This window comes from Cibotium barometz, chromosome 26 (genome assembly GCF_041138505.1).
Source record: "Cibotium barometz isolate CiBa-2024 chromosome 26, ASM4113850v1, whole genome shotgun sequence".
Classification (NCBI taxonomy): Eukaryota; Viridiplantae; Streptophyta; class Polypodiopsida; order Cyatheales; family Cibotiaceae; genus Cibotium; species Cibotium barometz.
The window spans coordinates 24,364,366-24,383,838 of NC_141071.1; the positions used below are offsets into that span (position 1 = coordinate 24,364,366).

Below are 19,473 nucleotides of genomic sequence, written 5' to 3' on the forward strand. Positions count from 1 at the left end.
GATGGGCAAAAGCTGGGGCTGAAAGTTATCAGGGACATCCTGATATGCCAGGAAGATACACAGGACAGGGAACTTGAAGAGCTCAAGGAAGCCCATGCGACCCAAGTGGGAAAGTGGAAAGCACAAGTTGAAGACCTCAAGGAGGAGCTACATGTATGCAAAGCATAGATGAAAGAAGAAAGGGAAATTAATCCCTCCCTTGCCTCGGAGGTTGAAAGCCTAAAAAACAAATTGCCGGAAGCTCTAGTGGCCACAAAGAAGGAGATGGAGAAAGGGCGGGCTGCAGTGGTTAAGCAAGAAGTAGAGAAAGATTGGACAAAAGTGGTGAGAAAACACCCCACACCCACCCCCATCATACATGATACCTTGGAAGAGGAGAAGAGGAGGAAGGTCTGCGCTATTCATGTGAGGGTGACAGGACTAAAGGAGGTGGAATCCCCCAAGGCTGATGCTCTAGCCCTATGCAAGAAACTCAAAGTGGAAGGGACTCCCTATGTGGATACATGGCGTGTGGGATGGGACACCTTACGGGGAGCGCCGCCCCATCTTGAAATTCTTGGACCTTGCTAGCCGAGAGGCCTTCATGGACACACGGATAGCTCTACGAGGGGAGAAGATATACATAGGGGATGATCTTACCCAAACCCAAGTAGAGCACAGACGGACATACATGCCCACGTCTTAGCTCACCACAATCTTACACAACTTTGGCATAGTCACATTTCCATCCATCAGCTGATCTACCGCCAGACCCCCCACCGGCACCATGCCCCAGAACGATTGGTATGACGAGGAATGCTGCACAACACGTGAGCGTCTCCTACGCGAGGTTGTAATTGGCCAAATCTGAGAGCGAGATGCTCAAAGGATTAAGTTTTAACCAATACACAACCAGACGTAAGAAACAAGCACATGTTAAGGGCCAATACAAGGACTTATACCAATCTCTCAAAGGTGTGAATTATATTGAGGGTTGGAAGAAAATCCAGAAGAATCGCCCACCCACACTTATCACATCTCCATCCATATGGCACACATATGCATGATCCCTGTATGAAGTTCTAGATCAGCTTCCCATCCCACCACCATCACATCAACGTCCCATCACATCCACCATCTTCACACCTACCATGGTAGCGTGAGCTATCCGGAGACTAAAAAACGGTAGACTATAGGACCATGAGGGCCTCTTGGCAAAGCACATCTTCCATGCGGCCCATAAGTTCAACTAGGCTCTTTTGGAAGGCTTCCCACCCACTTGGACAGTCCATATCATCACACCCATCCATAAAGCTGGAGATCCCACGGACCCCAACAATTACAGGACTATTATGATTGGCCACACACTGGTCAAACTTTGTGGGTCAGTTCTTGAGATTGAGCTCAACACACTAGCAGATGGACATGGGCACATAACATCAGGGCAGGCAAGCTTCCACAGGTCATTTACTACTCTGGATCACATCTTCACCCTCCGAGCCATCATAGAAGAGGCCAGAGCACAATATCGACGAGTTTATTGTTGGTTTGTGGATTTCCGCAAAGCATTTGATACGGTGCCTCGAGCTAGACTATTGCAAAGACTCCAGGATTTGGGGGTGCCATTAGACATGATTTGGGGGATCATGGCATTATATGAGTCGGTCATAGGGCGGGTGAGATGCCCAGGAGGATTATCAGAGGAGATCTCGAGTATCATTTGAGTGAAGCAAGGTGCGCACTGTCTCCCACCCTCTTTGGCCTCTACATTGATGAGATTTCAGCCTTCATTGATAGAGGAGGGCAAGGAGGCGTATCACTAGGAGGAATCCTTGTTTCCATACTACTTTGTGCTGATGACATTGAGCTTATTGCAGATTCTCTAGAGGCTCTCTAGAGGCATCTTGACACATTACAAGACTTTTGTGCACATCGGGATCTCATAGTAAACCTTGGGAAAACCAAGGTTAAGGTCTTCGACACATCCCGTCTTTTCACATCTCGATTGAGTTTCACCTACATGGGCAGTGCAGTGGAGATTGCACACTCGTATGTATACTTGGGAGTCACTTTTATAGGACCAATCTTCTCGATGAGCTGTGTTGCAGAGGCTAGACTGATGTAAGGGTATGCTTCTCTTGCTCTTATGGAGAGAGAGTGCTTCTAGGCTCATTTCCAGGAGTCGAGGACCAAGTTGTGGCTATTTAACACCTTGGTCACTCCGGCATTGATGTATGGAGCACTCTTTTGGGCACCTGATCTTACAGTGGCCAAATGGCCAAAGATAGAGAGGCATCAGGCCATGATGCTCTCCCGTATGATACCTAGCAAACCATCGGTCCCACACGATATTATCCTGGCAGAATTTGTTGCAGCACCCATGGTAGTAGAGGCACTCTTCCAGACAGTCACATACATTCACATGATGAGTGCCATGGCCCCTTGGAGACTCCTGAGGCTTGCCCCACAATCCTCCCAACAACTAGCTGTAGATGGGCATGAGTCATGGTATAGCCGAGTATGCATCTAGTTCATGAGGCAGGGACTCAAGATGGATTGCCTCCCCCCACTCCAATATGACCCGGACTCCCCATTCATCAGGCTCTCTCAGGATGACAAGAACCGGGTGTTCAGATATGATTTATTGGGACTATACATAAAGGATACCTGGATCACAACACATGAGCCACTCTCTCACAAACGGCAGTACTATGTGGATACTTTCATGAGGCTTACTGAGGACGGTTTCATACTGAGCGCCATATATCTTGACATATACATGTCACATGTCATGCGGATTGCAGTGGGCCAGTTGCTGGTGTCATCGCACTGTGTGAGGATAGAGACAGGGGGAGCCATGCGGATACCACGTGAGGAGAGAATATGCACTATGTGCCAGCAGGAGGTCGAGTTAGAGGAGCTCCGTATATTATGAGATTCGAGGGAGGTTCCACTGTCTCTTTATAGAGGGGTTTGGACCCTTACCCATGATCATGGATTACCCAGATCAGCTTTTCCAGGGCCTCTTCCTACTAGAGCTTCATCGCCACAGAGACTTCACTGATCAGGGAGTTGAGACCCCATTGGACTCCGTTCTTCCGACCACAAGAGGATGCCACTCCAGCCATGGATGATACACCCACATCCTCGTTGAGCCACACATTCTCGAGTCCCCAACCGCCCGCCTTTCCCCACTTTGGTGTGACTCTAGACGGGGCCACAGCACTACAATGAGCGTCATCCTAGACTCTGTGGACCTTGCCAGCAACACAGACATCTGCCCCATGCTCTATATCCTGGATGGCCCACTCCCCCTACCGGGGGGTTAGCTCCATAGGTTGTATGATGATGATGGTCCCACTTTATGTCATATGGCTCAAATTTGACATTCCCAGCTCATAGGTCTAGTCCTTGTTTTCTTTTGTACTATGATGAAATTACATGGACATTATTGTTTCACTTTTGGTCTCATAGACCCATTGGGTCTTTTGAAGATGTTTAATATAACTTTCTTTCTTTCTTTCTCTGCCATCAGCCTCCACCTCTGCCCTCCCATTTCCACCTCTGTCGTTGCCGTGTGCCCACAGCCGGTCGCCCTCTGCTCCTGCCATCACCTAGAGCTTGCCTTCGCCTCTGCCATCACCCAGGGCTTGCCTTTTCCTCTGCAATCGCCCTCTGCTCCTGCCTGTGCCGTCGCCTAGAGCTCGCCTATTGTGTCACCAAGAGCTGGCCTTTGCTGTCGCCCTCTGCCCAGAGCCCGTCGCCCTGATTCTGCCATCTCCCAGCGCTTGCTTCTGCCTCTGTCATTGTTGCCCGCTGCCCAGAGCCCGTCACCCTCTTCTCCCCACTTCTGCCCAGTGCCGTCGCCCAGAGGCCGTTGCTCCCTGGTATACTGTCTCCCAAATTCAGACCAATGGTTGAACCAGCAACTGGAAGCCACTTCCACCCTTACTTCATTGTGCATGGGGCCGGCTCCCATCTTCACTCGTGCCCTTGAGCCTAACTTGAGAAAGGCAAGAAGTAGACCAAGCCAAAAATGACTAGATCGAGCAAGGGAATTGGAAAAGTCCTTGTCAAGATTGATGCCCAGGTCAATGCAAGTACATAACCAAATGGACACGGTGTGCTTACAAGAGATTGCCTATGGCTGTCGAAAGAAATTTTGCAAACACGGCTGCTTACAAGAGACTGCCTCTACGAAAGAAATTTTGGCTATCCAAGAAGATTGTCGCAAATGGGAGATTGCAGAAATATGAGAGATGACTAAGATGAAAGAACAACATGCTAGACCGTTAGATGGAATGGAGAAAGAGATTGCCAAGCTGAGTGGAGGAATACAGGACTGCAAGAAGAAAGGAGGAGAAATCAGTCCCCCGATCCTCTCTGAAGTTTCAAACCTCAAGGTGAAGCTTCAGGAGGACATTGTGGAGACCAAAAGGGAGATTGAACGAGGGTGGGCTGTAGTAGTGAAGAAAGAAATTGAGGAGTGGATAGAGGTCACCAAGAGACATAGGACACCATACACTCCCACTATTATTTATGACACGATTGAGGAGAATAAAAGAATGGAGATTCGGGCATTACATGTGCATGTGGTTGGGCTGTGAGAAGGGGAGTGTGCCAAGGCATACGCCACCATACTCTGTTAGAAAATGGGCATAGAAGGCACACCATATATGGATGCATTGAGAGTAGGTAAGGACACCACACGTGCCTGCCCACCACTACTCAAATTCAAGGACATCACCAGCTGGCATGTATTCTTGGATCATAGAGCAGCCCTTAAAGGTGAGAAAAATTATCTTGGTGATGACCTCACTCCCACATAGGTGGAGCATAGGAAAATGAGCATGCTACATGCAGGTGCTTGAAGCCAGTAAGATGAGAAAGTGGGCAGTTTATAGAGATGGCAAGGTCATCATCATAGACAAATGTCCCCGGCACAGGCACTGCCCAACTCACACTACACCCAGATCCATTTCACCCACGATTGTGATCTTGTCTATGTAGATGAGCTCTACCGTCGTCTCTTGGATGTAGACCCATCTGCACCCCTCACCACCCTCACCTCACAGCTGGCAACAATCATCCACACATCCGCCATCGACAATTTTCCCCACACCCCCGCCGGTCTACCGCCAAAGCCCACACAGGTACCATGCCTCGGAATTGTTGGTATGATGAAAAATGCCATATCACATGTGCACATCTTTTGCGTGAGTGAGTTAGCTATTGGCCAAATCTAGAAGCGTCAAGTTGAACGGACTAATCGGTACCTTACTCACCACAAGCAATGAGCACATTGTCTTAAATAGCACAAGGACTAATACCAACTCTTCTTGAGCGGGAATTCTTATGAGGCTTGGTGTAGGATCCGGGAATGCCGCTTACCCACTCCTATCACAGACCCACACATTCGGCACTCACATGCACACACATTATACCACATACCCCAGCAACCCCCCCTCCCATGTCACCTCACGCATGTCCCACCACATCCACCTTATTCACAGAAGACATGGCGGTGAAGGCTATACACAAGCTTCAAAAGAACGGCCGTTCACAGGTTCATGAGGGGCTTATGACTGAGCACCTCTCTTATGTAGGCGACACCCTGGCACCCCTTGTAGCCCATATGTTTAATAGGGCCCTCTTAGAGGGCTTTCCACCCACTTGGTCATCACACATTATTGCGCCTATCCTCTGAGGAGGGGCTACAAAAGCACATGGATACTTTACAGGATTTTTGCGCACAGAGGGGGGTCTCAGCCAACCTTGGAACAACCAAGGTTTTGGTATTCCACACATCCTACCCAGTTTGCAGGCCATACAAAGATCACTTACATGGGTAGCGAGGTTGAGGTGGTGCACTTATATGTCTATCTCGGAGCTACCTTTACTAGTCCACGCTTCTCTATGAGACAGACAACAGAGGATAGACTCACTAGAGGATATGCAGTGCTAGCCTTATTGGAGAAGTAGTGTTTCCAGGCGCATTTTTAGGAGCTGAGGACGAAGGGTTGGCTTTTTGACACCCTAGTTGTGTGGGCAAAAGCACAAAAGGACGAGATGTGCGAGATGTGCGAGAGATCAGAGTAAATCAACACAACATGAAATGGATGAATGTATAATGGTGAATGTAATCTAGTACAAGAGGCCCTCTGATGTGGGGTGACTCTGAGTAGTAGACCGGTGAGGAAGCAAAGACGAAGTCGAAGCAAGAGGCTCGCTCGGTGACGAAGGCTCTCGTCAAGGATAGCGGTGGCACTCCGTGTGGATGTAGATGTCGAAGGTGATCTGCGTAGGTCAATCAGGTTGCTGCTGTGTGCAAGAGGTAGAGCCAACAACTACTGCAATGGTAGGTTGATGAAGATGTGTTCATCCCCGATGATGAACTGGTGTTGGTGCGTTGACATTCAGCCGGCAAACTGCAGAGGTGTGTTGCGTGGGTAGTAGAGCCAGCTGCTGATTTGGTGTTGTTGAAGAAGTGCCACTGGTGTTGCAGTATGCTACCGAACGCAGGTGATAGAGCGCTGAAGATGTGTGTTGGTGCAAGCGCCGGATGTTGCTGAAGCGTTGGACGTGTTGGTGTGTCGATGGTGATCAATATGTTCGATGTTCGTTGGTTGACGATGATATATGGCTGGCTTGATGAAGGTGGTGGTTGCAGTGTTGGAGCCGACGTGCTTGTGTACGTTGGTTGATGACCACGATGATTGATGCCGATTGGTGATGACGACATGTGTTGGGTTGGCCGGCTTATATAGTGCATGGCTGGTGTGATCGGTGAGCCCCAACCGACCAGCAAAAGAAAAGATTTTTTTAGATAATATAATGATGCCCTTTTGGGCTGGTGGTCACTCCTCTCAAGCCAAAAGGGGACCATGAGACAAGATGATGATGGTAATTGGGTGAAGAGGAACATGATGAAGTATTTAGATAAGTTTTGTTGTTGCGGGTGTAGATCATGTGCTCTTCGTCTTTGGTAGAGTCTTTTGAGCTTGGGCTGTATTAGATCAATGCCACAATGCAAAGGGTTTTCACATGCATGAATGCCCATATGGGTTTTCATTCACACATACACCCAAAACACAAAAAATAGAATGTGATGCAAAGGGTAGGCAAGATGCTAAATGCTATGCAGCAGGTTTTCACATGAGGGTAGATAACGAACAACCCTCATCGTTGAACTCCAATGTGGCTCCTTCGGAGCATTGAAATATTGACTTAAGATGGATGTGCAATAGGAAATGTCAGGTCTAGAGTTAGTGAGCCATATGAGTTTCCCAATCACTTGTTGGTAGGTTCGTTCTTCATGTGGCCGTGAATCCTCTTCCTTTGTAAGTTTGATGGTTGGATCCAGTGGGGTGGCCACAAGGATAGCACCATCAGGAAAATACGAAGTAATGAGATGAAGACAATACTTTTGTTGGGACGCATAAATACCATTAGGATGCTTGATCACCTCCATACCAAGGAAATACGAGAGAAGACCAAGATCAGTCATCTTAAACGTTCGTCTTAGCTGTGCCATGATATTAGCCACTTTGGCTTGATTTGAACTAGAGATGATAAGATCATCGACATACAACACTAGGTAGCACACCATTCCTTGATCTGTGTGGATATAGATTTTGGGATCACAGTGGGATGGTTAAAAACCTTGGCTGCGACGAAATTTATCGATGCAATGATACCGCGCTCGGGGGGCTTGCTTATAAAGAGCTTTATGTAGGCGGAAGACTTTGTCCTCATGCCTGAGGAGCGGGAAGCTCGGAGGTTGGTCAACATAGGCTTCCTCCTCGAGAATGCCATTTAGGAAGGCACTCTTGACATCCATCTGGTAGACTGGGTGTTTGTGGTGTGCAGCCAAATTGAGTAAGAGACAGATGGTCGTCATTCGAGCTGTAGGTGGGAAGGTCTCGTTGAAGTCAATGCCTTCTTTTTGACGAAAGCCTTGCACTACAAGCCAGACTTTGTACATGTCCAATGTATCATCGGCTTTAAATTTGGTGTCGCAAATCCATTTGGTTCTAATGACTTTCTTATGACGAGGGCGATCCACGAGGGACCACATGCCATTACGATCAATGCTTTCAAGTTCTTGTTCCATAGCGTGTTTCCAAGATGGCTGTTTGATTGTCTCTTTCCACGATGTTGGCTCATCATACGTCACATAATTTGCGGAAAACATAGAGGCAAATGAGGCACGAGGATTGAGCTTCGTGGACTGATGAGGAGCATCCAAGGGGGTATCGTTTTGGGAAGCATGCTTGAATCCCGCATGGTCTGTTTGTACCAGCGGGGTACAGGGTTCCTGGGTGGTTGTTGGGAGGAGGAAGGTGAAATTGAGGTGGGTAGTATAATCCAAATTTCTAAGAATATTAAACTTCACCTTAAAGACACTAAGTACAGATAGTTTCACCAGTCACAACCACACTCACCCACACTCACTTAATGAGTTAAAGATTTGGAGAAGCTGACAACACAATGGGTTCGGAACGGGCCGGCCCCTCTATAAATAAAGCTTTATTATAGGGAGTATTTACAGATACATGTAGAGGGTGCTCTTAAACTAGATTTCCAAGTACCAAAGATGAAAACAATAGAAAACAAATCCTCTGCCCAAGCCCAAGGCAAGGGGTGCTTCGAGCTGTACACCAGGCAAGTGTGGATCTCAGATGAAAGGTCTAGTCTCACATAATCAGCTATGTGGATCTTAGAAACCTTCCTAGTCTCACACTAAGCCGGTTGCACTAGAAGAGTTTAGGTCACTTGGTCTTTATTCCCAAATAGAATCATTTGTTGCAACTTTACTTACAGTGCACATACCTTCCCTTTGATATTTCTTCAAAGCACTTGTATCAAGAAAGGAACTTTGAGAAGAAGTCCCACACCTTTGTTATAGAGGGGTGCACCACCCACTTGTGTGTGTGAGACAAGTTGTGATAACAAATCTTTGTTCTTCTCTGTATGCAGCCCTGCTGTGTATGTAGGAGTGCTGTAATACTTCGTATGCAGCCCTATATTGAGATGTATGTGCACACTGTACACAACCTTTTTGCAACTCCGAGTAGCCACCTTTTGCTTCAGTTTGCCGACTGCAGTAGAGAGAGAAAGAAGACCTTTTGCTTCAGAAAGGGAATGGATAACTTTTGGCCGCCTGTGAAAAAGAGCATGGAACCACCTTTGTCCATTGGTGAGCGTGAGAAGGTACAGCAGGGAGCAAGCCCGATTCTACAAGCCTTCATAAATGATACAAGTTCTTTTATACAAATGACTTTAAAGTTTGGGTGTCCCTTGGGTGTTCACACCCATTATTAATGTGGGTGTGAACACTCCACCTTATAAAATATAACTGTTGAGAGGGAGAGAGACGAGACAAGAGACACCACATACGCTTCACAAGAATGAATCATATTAGTCACAAGTCACATATATATAGGCAAGACCTAGAGTGAGTTAGGGCTAGCTATATATAGCTCCAACATCCCCACTCAAATAAAGGTTTCTAGCTGCGAGTAAAAAAACCCTTGGGAGCACAAGGGAAAAACCGGAGCTTCTACATATAAATGTACAATGCCACTGCCACCTTAAAGTCCATGTGCAATGTGCTTCTATATACAAAGTACAAAGAATAAATGTGCATGATGTGAAGTAATGTGTGAAGTGTCCTAAAGTCTATAGGCTATGTACAAGTCTAGACAAAATTGACATGACGTGAGATGTGCTAATCTCCAAAAAGAGAGGCCGCCGCAACTCCAAGTTCTGATCGCAAAAGTGTAAACCGAGCTTCATGGAGTCCTTTGGTGAGAATGTCTGCAATCATTTGATCAGTTGGACAATGTTCTACCATTATTGCTCCTTTCCTTACTTCATGTCGAACATAGTGATAATGAACTGTAATATGCTTGGACTTGCTATGTTGCACGTAGTCCTTGGCTAGACTAATAGCACTTTGGTTGTCACATCTAAGAGGAGTGCTTGAGGAAGGAGAATGACCAATATCAGCAAGCAATTGTCGAAGCCAAACTAATTCACGAGTTGCTAAAGTTGCAGCTATATATTCAGACTCTGTAGTAGAAACTGCAATACAACGTTGTTTCTTGCTAGCCCAAGATACCAAACAGCCATTGATAAAGAAGCAATTACCACTGGTGGATCGCATGGACAAGTTAGAGCTTGCCCAATCAGCATCTGAATAACCCAAAAGATTAAGAGAAGTTGATGAAGATATGTCTTCTTGACGGCGATATACAAGTCCGAAATCTGCAGTGCCCTTCAAGTACTTCAAAACACGTTTAGCTTGAGACCAATGTCTTGTAGATGGAGAGGACAAGTATTGTCCTAACAGATTTGCTGCAAACAGAATATCAGGACAAGTGCTCATGCCCACAAATTGAAGACAACCAACAAGATTAGCATAGGGTTGATTTAAAGCTAATGATTCAGCCTCAGTATTTGCAGAAGTACTCCTAGTAGAGCTTGCAAGACAAGGAGTGTTCGCCGAATGTGCAGTAGCCAATCCAAACTTTTGAACAATATCTTGGATAAAATTTATTTGACGAAGAAGCAAAATACCATTGTGACGATACCTTTGAACTTGAATACCAAGGCATGAATAAATGTCGCCAAGATCCACCATATCAAAGGTTGAGGAAAACCTTTTTTACTTGTTGCATGAAAGATAGATTATTAGACACACGTATAGTGTCATCAACATAAATATCAAAAAATGGTTATCCACATTGCGCTTGATATAAAGATTTGGATCAGAGAAGCTAGAAACAAACCCCTGAGATGTGAGAAATTGATCAATCTTGATGTACCATGATCGTGAAGCTTGTTTTAGTCCATACAAAGCACGGTGGAGTTGGCATACAAGATGTTCCTTTCCGGGAATTGTAAATCCTTCAGGTTGCTCCATATATATTTCCTCTTTTAAGTCTCCATTAAGAAAAGCCGTCTTAACATCCATTTGATGTATTTCCAAATCAAATTGAGTTGCAAAAGCTAGTAGTACTCGAATGCTTGTACTATAAACTACGGGTGAAAAAGTGTCATGATAGTCAATCCCTGCAATTTGTGAGTATCCCTTTGCAACTAAACGAGCTTTGAATTTATCAAAGGATCCATCTGCCTTTGTTTTAGTCTTGTAAACCCACTTACATTTGATAGGATTACGATCAGAAGGTAGATTGGTAAGAACCCATGTACCTTTCGAGATCAAAGACTCATATTCAGCTTCCATCGATTTCTTCCATTGTTCCTTTTGTGTGGAGAGTACATAGCTTCTGCATAAGTTGAAGGATCTTCACAAACAGCCAATACGTGATTAAAGGTTTCAAGATGATCATCATATACATGATTTGCACCGTGCTCAAGTTCAATAGGAAGATCAACATAGATATCAAGATCTGTAGCAGTCTCCTTTGAAACCGTAGGATGAACATCAATAGACTTGTCTCCAATATCCATCAAAAGAGTGTTGTCATCATGCAAATCATTGTCTAAAAGTAGAAAAGGAAAAGAAGTGAGTAATGTTTTTGTATCATCAGCATCATCTGTGAACCACGAACCTCCCATCAATTGCTCATTGAATATAGCATCTCGACTAACAATTGTCTTTTGAGAACTTGGATCGTAAAACTTGTAACCCTTTGAGTTGGCAGAATAACCAATAAAAATAACCTTCAAACCTGAAGGTTCTAGCTTGTGTCGTGTCTCTTTTGGGACATGAATATAAGTAATACAGCCAAAGTCTTTGAAATGTACAACAGAAGGAGTTTGGCCTGTCCAAGCTGTGATTAGAATCTTACCAGAAGGTGCAGTAGTTGGAAGATGATTTTGAACAAAAACGCTGTCAATACTGCTTCTGCCCAAAAAGAGCGAGATAATCCAGAATGAATAAGTATGCATCTGATTGCATTCAAAATTGTACGATTCTTTCGCTCTGCAACTCCATTCTGTTGGGGAGAATATGGAATGGTATACTCATGGTGGATGCCGTGGTTGATGCAATGATCATGAAATAAGTTGGAAATATATTCACCACCATTATCACGTTGAAGAATTTTGACTCTTCGACTAGTGTGATTCTCCACATATATTTGGTACCTTTTAAATGTGTCCAATGCTTTTGATCTATGTCGTAGCAAAAAGACATTTGTATACCGTGAATAGTCATCAATAAAAGTAATGAAGCAACAGTAGCAAGACTTGGATGGAGGAAAGGGTCCACAAATATTAGTATGAATGAGATCCAAAAGATTATTTGAATGAATATTTGTAGACATTGGAAATGTCTTACGATGATGTTTGCCTAGAGCACAATATTCACATATCCCTATATGCGGGTGAGATTTGAGGTTCATACCTCTCACAAGATCATGACGATGAATATCAAGAAGCTTTGAGAAATTTGAGTGAGCAAACCGATGATGCCATACCTTATAATCCAGATCTCCTAGAGCTGTAACAACATTTGCAACATCCTCGTTCAATGAAAGTTCAAAGAGATTACCATGTCGAGGAGCAACCGCAATAGTAGTGCCATCCTTTTCGATGCGACACTTTGTATTATCAAATCCAACAAATAGACCAAGATCCACAAGCCGCGCAACAGAAAGTAAGTTTCTTTGTAAATCAGGAACATATAAAACTCCTCGCAGTATTTTGGTTGAGGAAGAAGTTCCCAAATACAAGTCGCCAATACCCATTACTTGGCAAGTTGTATTATCAGCAAGATAAACCACTTTCTTGATAGGAATTGGATGATAATTGTGTAACCATTGCAATTGATATGTCATGTTGCCAGTAGCACCAGAATCAACAATAAAGAGAGAACCATCACGAACATGTAGTACCTTTTCTGGAGAGACATTATAATGAACCAAATTAGCCTCTTGATGAACATTGTCTTCATCATGAGGATTTTGTTGAGTAGCATAAGCTTGATTTCGAGCTTCATCATAACGCCTCTTGAAACATCGACTGGATGAATGCCTTGTGCTCCCACAATATTCACAGGTTGCAGAAGAGGAAGAACCCCTTGATAAACGAGGTTGCTTATTGAGGAAATCTCAAACGAGAAGAATTACCCCCTCTTTGGAAGCTACGAGATGTAAATTGGGAGGAGAAAGAAGGGCGTTGCTGAAATGGACGTCTCCGGACAGCAAAGGCTGTCTCTAATTCTGTGTACTCTTGGGCAATCATGACCGTTTCATGAGTTACCGACGTTTGACGTTGAGAATATTCAATCAAAGAAATACATGTATGCTCAATGTCAATTCCATCCTTGTTAGATAATATAGTGATAATATTATCATACAAAGGATCCTTCATCGTATCAAGAAGGTGTGTAACCAATTGAGTTCGAAGAATAGGATCCCCTGCAGAGCAGAAAGTTGATTCATAATACCTTTCAATGATTCAATGTGACTAGACATGGATGTACCTGTCTTGAATTGAAGCTTGCCCAGAAGACTACGGAGATAGAGAGTCTCTGTAACAGTTTTTTTCTCATTTTCTCAAACATAGTGATAAGATAGTCCCATATAGTATATGACGTGGATAACGGATAAACATCTAGCATGAGTGAATTGTTAAGGGTAGAAAGTATATACCGACGAGCAGTCTTATCACGACGAATCCAGTGTGCATGATCAATTTTTCACTGTTCAAAAATTGGACCTTCGGTAATAATAACATCATTCTGAAGTGGATCAATAGGTTGAGGAGGGCATGCAAGAATACCAAGAATAATATCTGCCAATTCGTCTCCTTCCAAAATTAATAGCATCTTGTATTTCCAACCAGGAAATCCATGGCCTTGGAAAAGAGGAACAGAACGCTCCTCAGAAGGAAATCCGTTAACAAGTATGGTGTTTGCCATGTCGGGTTGTGAGAACACGTACAGATAAGATCGCAGAACTTGCAGACCATGTACGAGATGCAGTTTGCCTGAACTGTCTTAACTTTTGACTCAGAACTCCGATTGACAAACCGTTTTGATAGGATTCACGAGCATTGTACCATCTACGCATCAGCACCTGGTTTTGGTTTTAAGGACGCGATTAAGAAACAATTCTAATTACAACAAGTGGAGCTATACAATCATGTAGGCAACATATAATCAAAGAACCAATCAACCCTACACAAAACTGTTGCCAAAGATCAATCTTGTAAGACATGAAATCATAATCATAAATTGAACAAGAAGACGTAGATGCTTCCCTTATGATTAGAATCGCTCTGATACCATGTTGAGAGAGGGAGAGAGACGAGACAAGAGACACCACATACGCTCCACAAGAATGATACATATTAGTCACAAGTCACATATATATAGGCAAGACCTAGAGTGAGTTAGGGCTAGCTATATATAGCTCCAACAATAACTAAGCCTTTTACATGGTTTTAAACGGCTAGTTTTGATGCCTGCAAAAAGCCAATCGTAAATCAACAAGCAAAGGCATCCACATAGTCTCGTAGCTAGTAGTTCTGGGCGTCCCCAACATTACGAGACCAGACATAAGCAAGCATGCAGGACAGGAAAACAAGTCATGCATCTAGTAAATCTTTTATCTTCGCACATACACAAAATGAAGTGCATATGCAAATATACATTGGAAATCCCCCTTTCTCAAGCCATGTATCTCACTCAGGGGTCTAGTCATACTAGATGACCCTAAGCTCCAGTGTTACCAGTCATATTGGTCACACCTCCAGGCCTACTAGTCACATTAGCACTGCCTGACATGCTACTGATCATATTAGCAAAGCTCTCATCCCTCTGGAAATATCGGTCCATGTGGTAGGACTACTGATCATATCAACAAAGCCCAAATATTGGACATCCCGTGGGTGATTCACCAATCAAACTGGTGTCCAAATGCATAGAAAGATTTGGAGAGAATCTATCTTTGCATTTATTTGAGGATACCTTGTTGTTCAGGGAGCCAAATGGTGACAGAAGGCTCCTCAAGTGGCGGAGTAATAGTCGATTGATTGGGTTCACGTCGCAGAGTTATAGATTCTTGTTTGGGTGATATGGGCAGCGGAAGGCGAAGTAAAGATAGTTGGTTTCTCGCCATAAAATGCCTCAAATGGGGTCCTATGAGGGGCAACGGTTCAGAAGGTACACCGCAGTATTGACTGCTTTTGACAAAAGTCGTTTAGGTAGCTTTGCTGCAAAGAGCATGGAGCGTGCCATATCCATAATGGTATGGTTCTTATGCTCGACCACTCCATTTTGTGAGGGGGAGTTGGTGTGGAGGTGAGCTGGCATTGAATGCCTTGCTCTTGCAAGAACTCGGCAAATTGATGAGAGATAAACTCACCACCATTGTCACTGCAAGCAATCCCAATCGAGACGCCCATTTGTTTAGTGACAAATCGAACCCACGTGGTAAAGTATTGGAAAGCATTTGATTTATGCTTTGGGAAATACACCCACATATACCTCGAATAGTCATCTACAATGAGCATGTAGTAGAGTGATTTGTTCAAGGAGGGGGTTGGGCCTGCCCACCCAAGTCAAACTTGAGGATACCCTGAGCATGATGAGTAGCATGCTGTGGGAACGCTGTACGAGGTTGCTTACCCATTTGACATGGCTGTCAGACATCCTTGGTCAGTTTGAGGTAGGGTATGCCTTCAACCAACTGGTCCCTAGACAACTCATATTCTGGTCACATAGGCACGAACTCGGCAGTCTCATCAATTACCTTGACAACTCGTTTGTTGAAGTAAACTCCACAATCGAGTTCGGTCAGTTGGGATACATAAAGTAAGTTAAGGCCCAAGTTAGGAACAAGATAAACAGGTTGCCTGGTTGGGGCTTGTGGTAGTGTCAAATAATAAAGTGCCAACAGATTTGATGGGCATTAGTGTATTGTTGCCACATCAAACTTCACCCTTAGCAAGACGTTGAGAGATGAAAATGTTAGCATTGCGTGCCATCTGGTGTGTACCTCCACTGTCGACGATCCAAGTAATCGAATGGCCACAAGGAAGAGTTGGGTGGGCTTCAATGATTGGCACACATTGATCATCAGGTAACTGATAGATTTGAATGAGGGTAGAAGCTTCCATATACTTATTGCCTCGTCTAGCTCGCAGAGTCTCTAACTAAGATGTGGCCTGAGCGACATTGGCCGAGGGGTCGGGATGAGGTGTAAGAGAAGACCAATCAAACATCCCTTCTGGGGTGGCAAAGGATACTGATTTGGGGGGGGGGGGGGGGGTGGAGGGTGTGGACCTTGAGTGACCTGACCAGTGGTTCGCTACTGAGAAGATCTTCATACTAGTGCCTTGTTGGTTCCGTGGTGGGGGGACCTTGTAGAGTAGGTGTTGGTGACCACGATGGTTGACGCCGATTGGTGATGACGACGTGTGTTGGGTTGGCCGGCTTATATAGTGCATGGCTGGTGTGGTCGGCCAGCCCCAACCAACCAGCAAAAGAAAAGGTTTATCCCCGGCAGATTGGCAACACAGAGTATTCTCAGATCATGATGCAGAGTTTGCTGCGGGTCCTATGTTGATGGAGGCCCTGTTCTAGACAGTCACTTATATACACAGGGTGAGGGAGATGGATCACTTCGACTCCCCTGATTTACACTAGTCATGCCAACAGATAGCGGCGGGAGGAGAGCATTCGTCTTGGTATGGCACAGTACTCACCTGGTTTCAAGCACATGGACCGACTCCCTCATTTCAGAATGATCCAGATTCCCCATACATCAGGCTTTCACATCAGGACAGGAACCAGGTGAACCGATAAACCCATGGATCACAGTGGTAGGCCCATTGCTTACCAAGATGCAGTACTACAACAGCTGATGGTTTCATACAGAGACCAAGGTATCTCGATGCCTTCATGTCCCATGCTATGAGGATAGCCATTGGCCTACTTAGGGTATCATCCCATAGACTGAGGATAGAGACTGGCAGAGCTGAGCAGATATCCAGAGAGGATAGGACATGTAGACTCTGTCAGATGGGGGTTTGACAGATGGGGGTTGAGTTGGAGGAGCACTATGTTTCCTAGTGCCCAGTCTACTATGAGATTAGAGGGAGATTTCACTGTCTATTTAGAGAGGGCTTTGGACCCTTACCGCGGATCCAGATCAGAGGTGCCTCAGACTCTTCCTACTGGAGCTCAGCCGACACAGTGTCACTACTCAGAGATCTTCGCCCCCCAACAGCCCTCCTCACAGCTTACCATCACCGGTTTTTTTCAGCGTAGAGGGGTGGACAGGGAAGAACTAGATCCCATCACAGTGGATACAGGAGCCTATACCATAGTGCTCCCTTGCAGCAAGCCCATGGGAGTCGCATCAGATCAGGCATGCATACTCCAGAGAGCTAGACACCCTCGTCCTGTCAGACCCCGACCACCCCCAGCTTATCAGCCCAGATTCAGGAGATCCTGGCCAGTCATCAAGCAACCTCATCTTCACAGCAGACTATCAACATCTCTATCCTTCTTGTATCACCCATGGTGGACATCCTAGATGGGCATATAGGGTTGATTGATTGTTTTTATTCAGCTCTCCCATATCCCATCACTTATTGTACCCTATACTTGGCATAGTAGGATCTAGAATTTTCATCTTGTATAATCTTAGAGTCTTAAGATCTTAGCTTTCAGTTTTCAGTTTTAGTTTACTGTTGCTTTTTCTTATTTCATCCAGGATGAGATTTCATGGACACTCACATCATTTTGGTCTCATAGACCCTTTGGATCTTTTGAAGACGCTAATATAACTTTGTTTCTTTTGATTGACTGTTTTTATTTAGCTCTCCCATATCCCATCACTTATTGTACCCTATACCTGGTATAGTAGGATCTAGATTTTTCATCTTGTATAATCTTAAGAGTCTTAAGATCTTAGCTTTCAGTTTTCAGTTTTAGTTTACTGTTGCTTTTTCTTATTTCATCCATGATGAGATTTCGTGGACACTCACATCATTTTGGTCTCATAGACCCTTTGGGTCTTTTGAAGACACTAATATAACTTTCATTCTTTCCTTCTCTCTCTCTCTCTCTCTCTCTCTCTCTCTCTCTCTCTCTCCCTCTCCATATTCAAAACACACACGCACACACACACACATGCACGCACGCACGCATGCTCAGAGAGAGAGAGAGAGAGAGAGAGAGAGAGAGAGGTTGTTTTTGGGAAATATGGGACCTGCTCCCTTTTGATAGATTAGGGAAAGAATTGTTAGCCTAGTATCAGAGTAACTTGTGGCTGTATATTATCGTGCTGGAACAATGCATGGATTGAAATCCTACTTCTGAAGTAACCATTTTCTAAGCATTGAAGAAATTGCCTGCAGGCATAGCAGGAAACCCTGGGCAAAGTTTATCAGTTCGGACAATCAGCATCTTGTGACTCCTGAGGTCAGTACATGATGGTCATTGATCTTTTATCCATGTACAGGTGCCTATGTGCCTTGATGTGTAATGGGTTTTGAATGCTCTCTCAAGAAATGAATGCTGTGCAGGCTATTGATTTCCTTGACAAGCTGCTTCGATATGATCATCAGGAGAGGCTGACTGCACGCGAAGCAATGGTGAGCATCTCTGTGTAGACTTCACTGTGCTATCTAGCTGTTGATGTGCATCATGCTGGAAACTAAATTTCCTTGTCTCTCTCGGTGGAACCACCCACACTTGCAGGCCCACCCGTATTTTTATCCTATTCGAACGGCTGAAGCAAGCAATCGCCGTTCCCTTTTAAGCTGACCATGCTATTATTCTTGGTGAATTTTAGATGTGATTGGTGTAGCATATTTATGAACCTCTAGATGGTCTGCTTCTTAGTTATCGGGTTTCCGAAGTGTACTTTTACAGGCCCGCCATTTGTTGGGGTGGTGGTGCTCATGTTCATGATATCTGAACTGAAAACAAGGCTGTATGGTCGTTGGAAGGAGGCAGCATCATATGTGCTTTTGTGTCTGCTAATTCGGTTGGGTGTGTGTAATATGTAGCAGTACACTTGTGGAAGGTATGTGGATAGCAAAGCTGTTGTAGAGTGTTGAGTTCCCAATGCAATGCAATGCTAGGAAGCTGGAGGTCTGCAAGCTGGCTGTTTCATTGTATTTTTGGACTGCCTTGCAAAAATAAGGTCCTAGCAGCATTCTAGAATTCTGCCCTTTGGTAGGACAAATGTTTGATGGGGTCCACGAGCGACAATTAAATACAGATGCCAAGTCTTTGATGTAAGTATAGTTTTTATAAAACCAGCTTTCCTTTCTGCTACCTGTTCTTGCGATGAGATACATCAGGTTCTATTCAGTGGCTGCACAAAACGTACTTTTATCACATTCTTCATGATCACTCTGGAAAGAGCTCCTCCTATTAGTTTAAAAAACAGCAGCTTGAGGGCTAAATGTAGCGTTGCTAGTTTGGGAAGACCATATATTTTAGGCCCACTTCTAAGAATGTAGTGCCAAATAGTGGCTATTGATCCTTTGGTTCACTCACCG

At 44.7% G+C, this 19,473-nt stretch overlaps 1 protein-coding gene across 1 annotated transcript in view; it reads left to right on the forward strand.

The window, feature by feature from the left end:
* The window catches only part of LOC147623801 (casein kinase II subunit alpha-2-like), a 33,686-nt gene extending 14,440 nt beyond the window's left edge, over positions 1-19,246 (forward strand). Inside the window, exons 8-10 of the mRNA XM_086820421.1 lie at positions 18,322-18,385; positions 18,490-18,558; positions 18,665-19,246. Of these exons, the coding sequence (XP_086676547.1) occupies positions 18,322-18,385; positions 18,490-18,558; positions 18,665-18,730 (199 nt within the window). The 3' untranslated portion in view covers positions 18,731-19,246. The remainder of the gene's footprint in view (positions 1-18,321; positions 18,386-18,489; positions 18,559-18,664) is intronic.
* Positions 19,247-19,473: the final 227 nt, after the last annotated feature.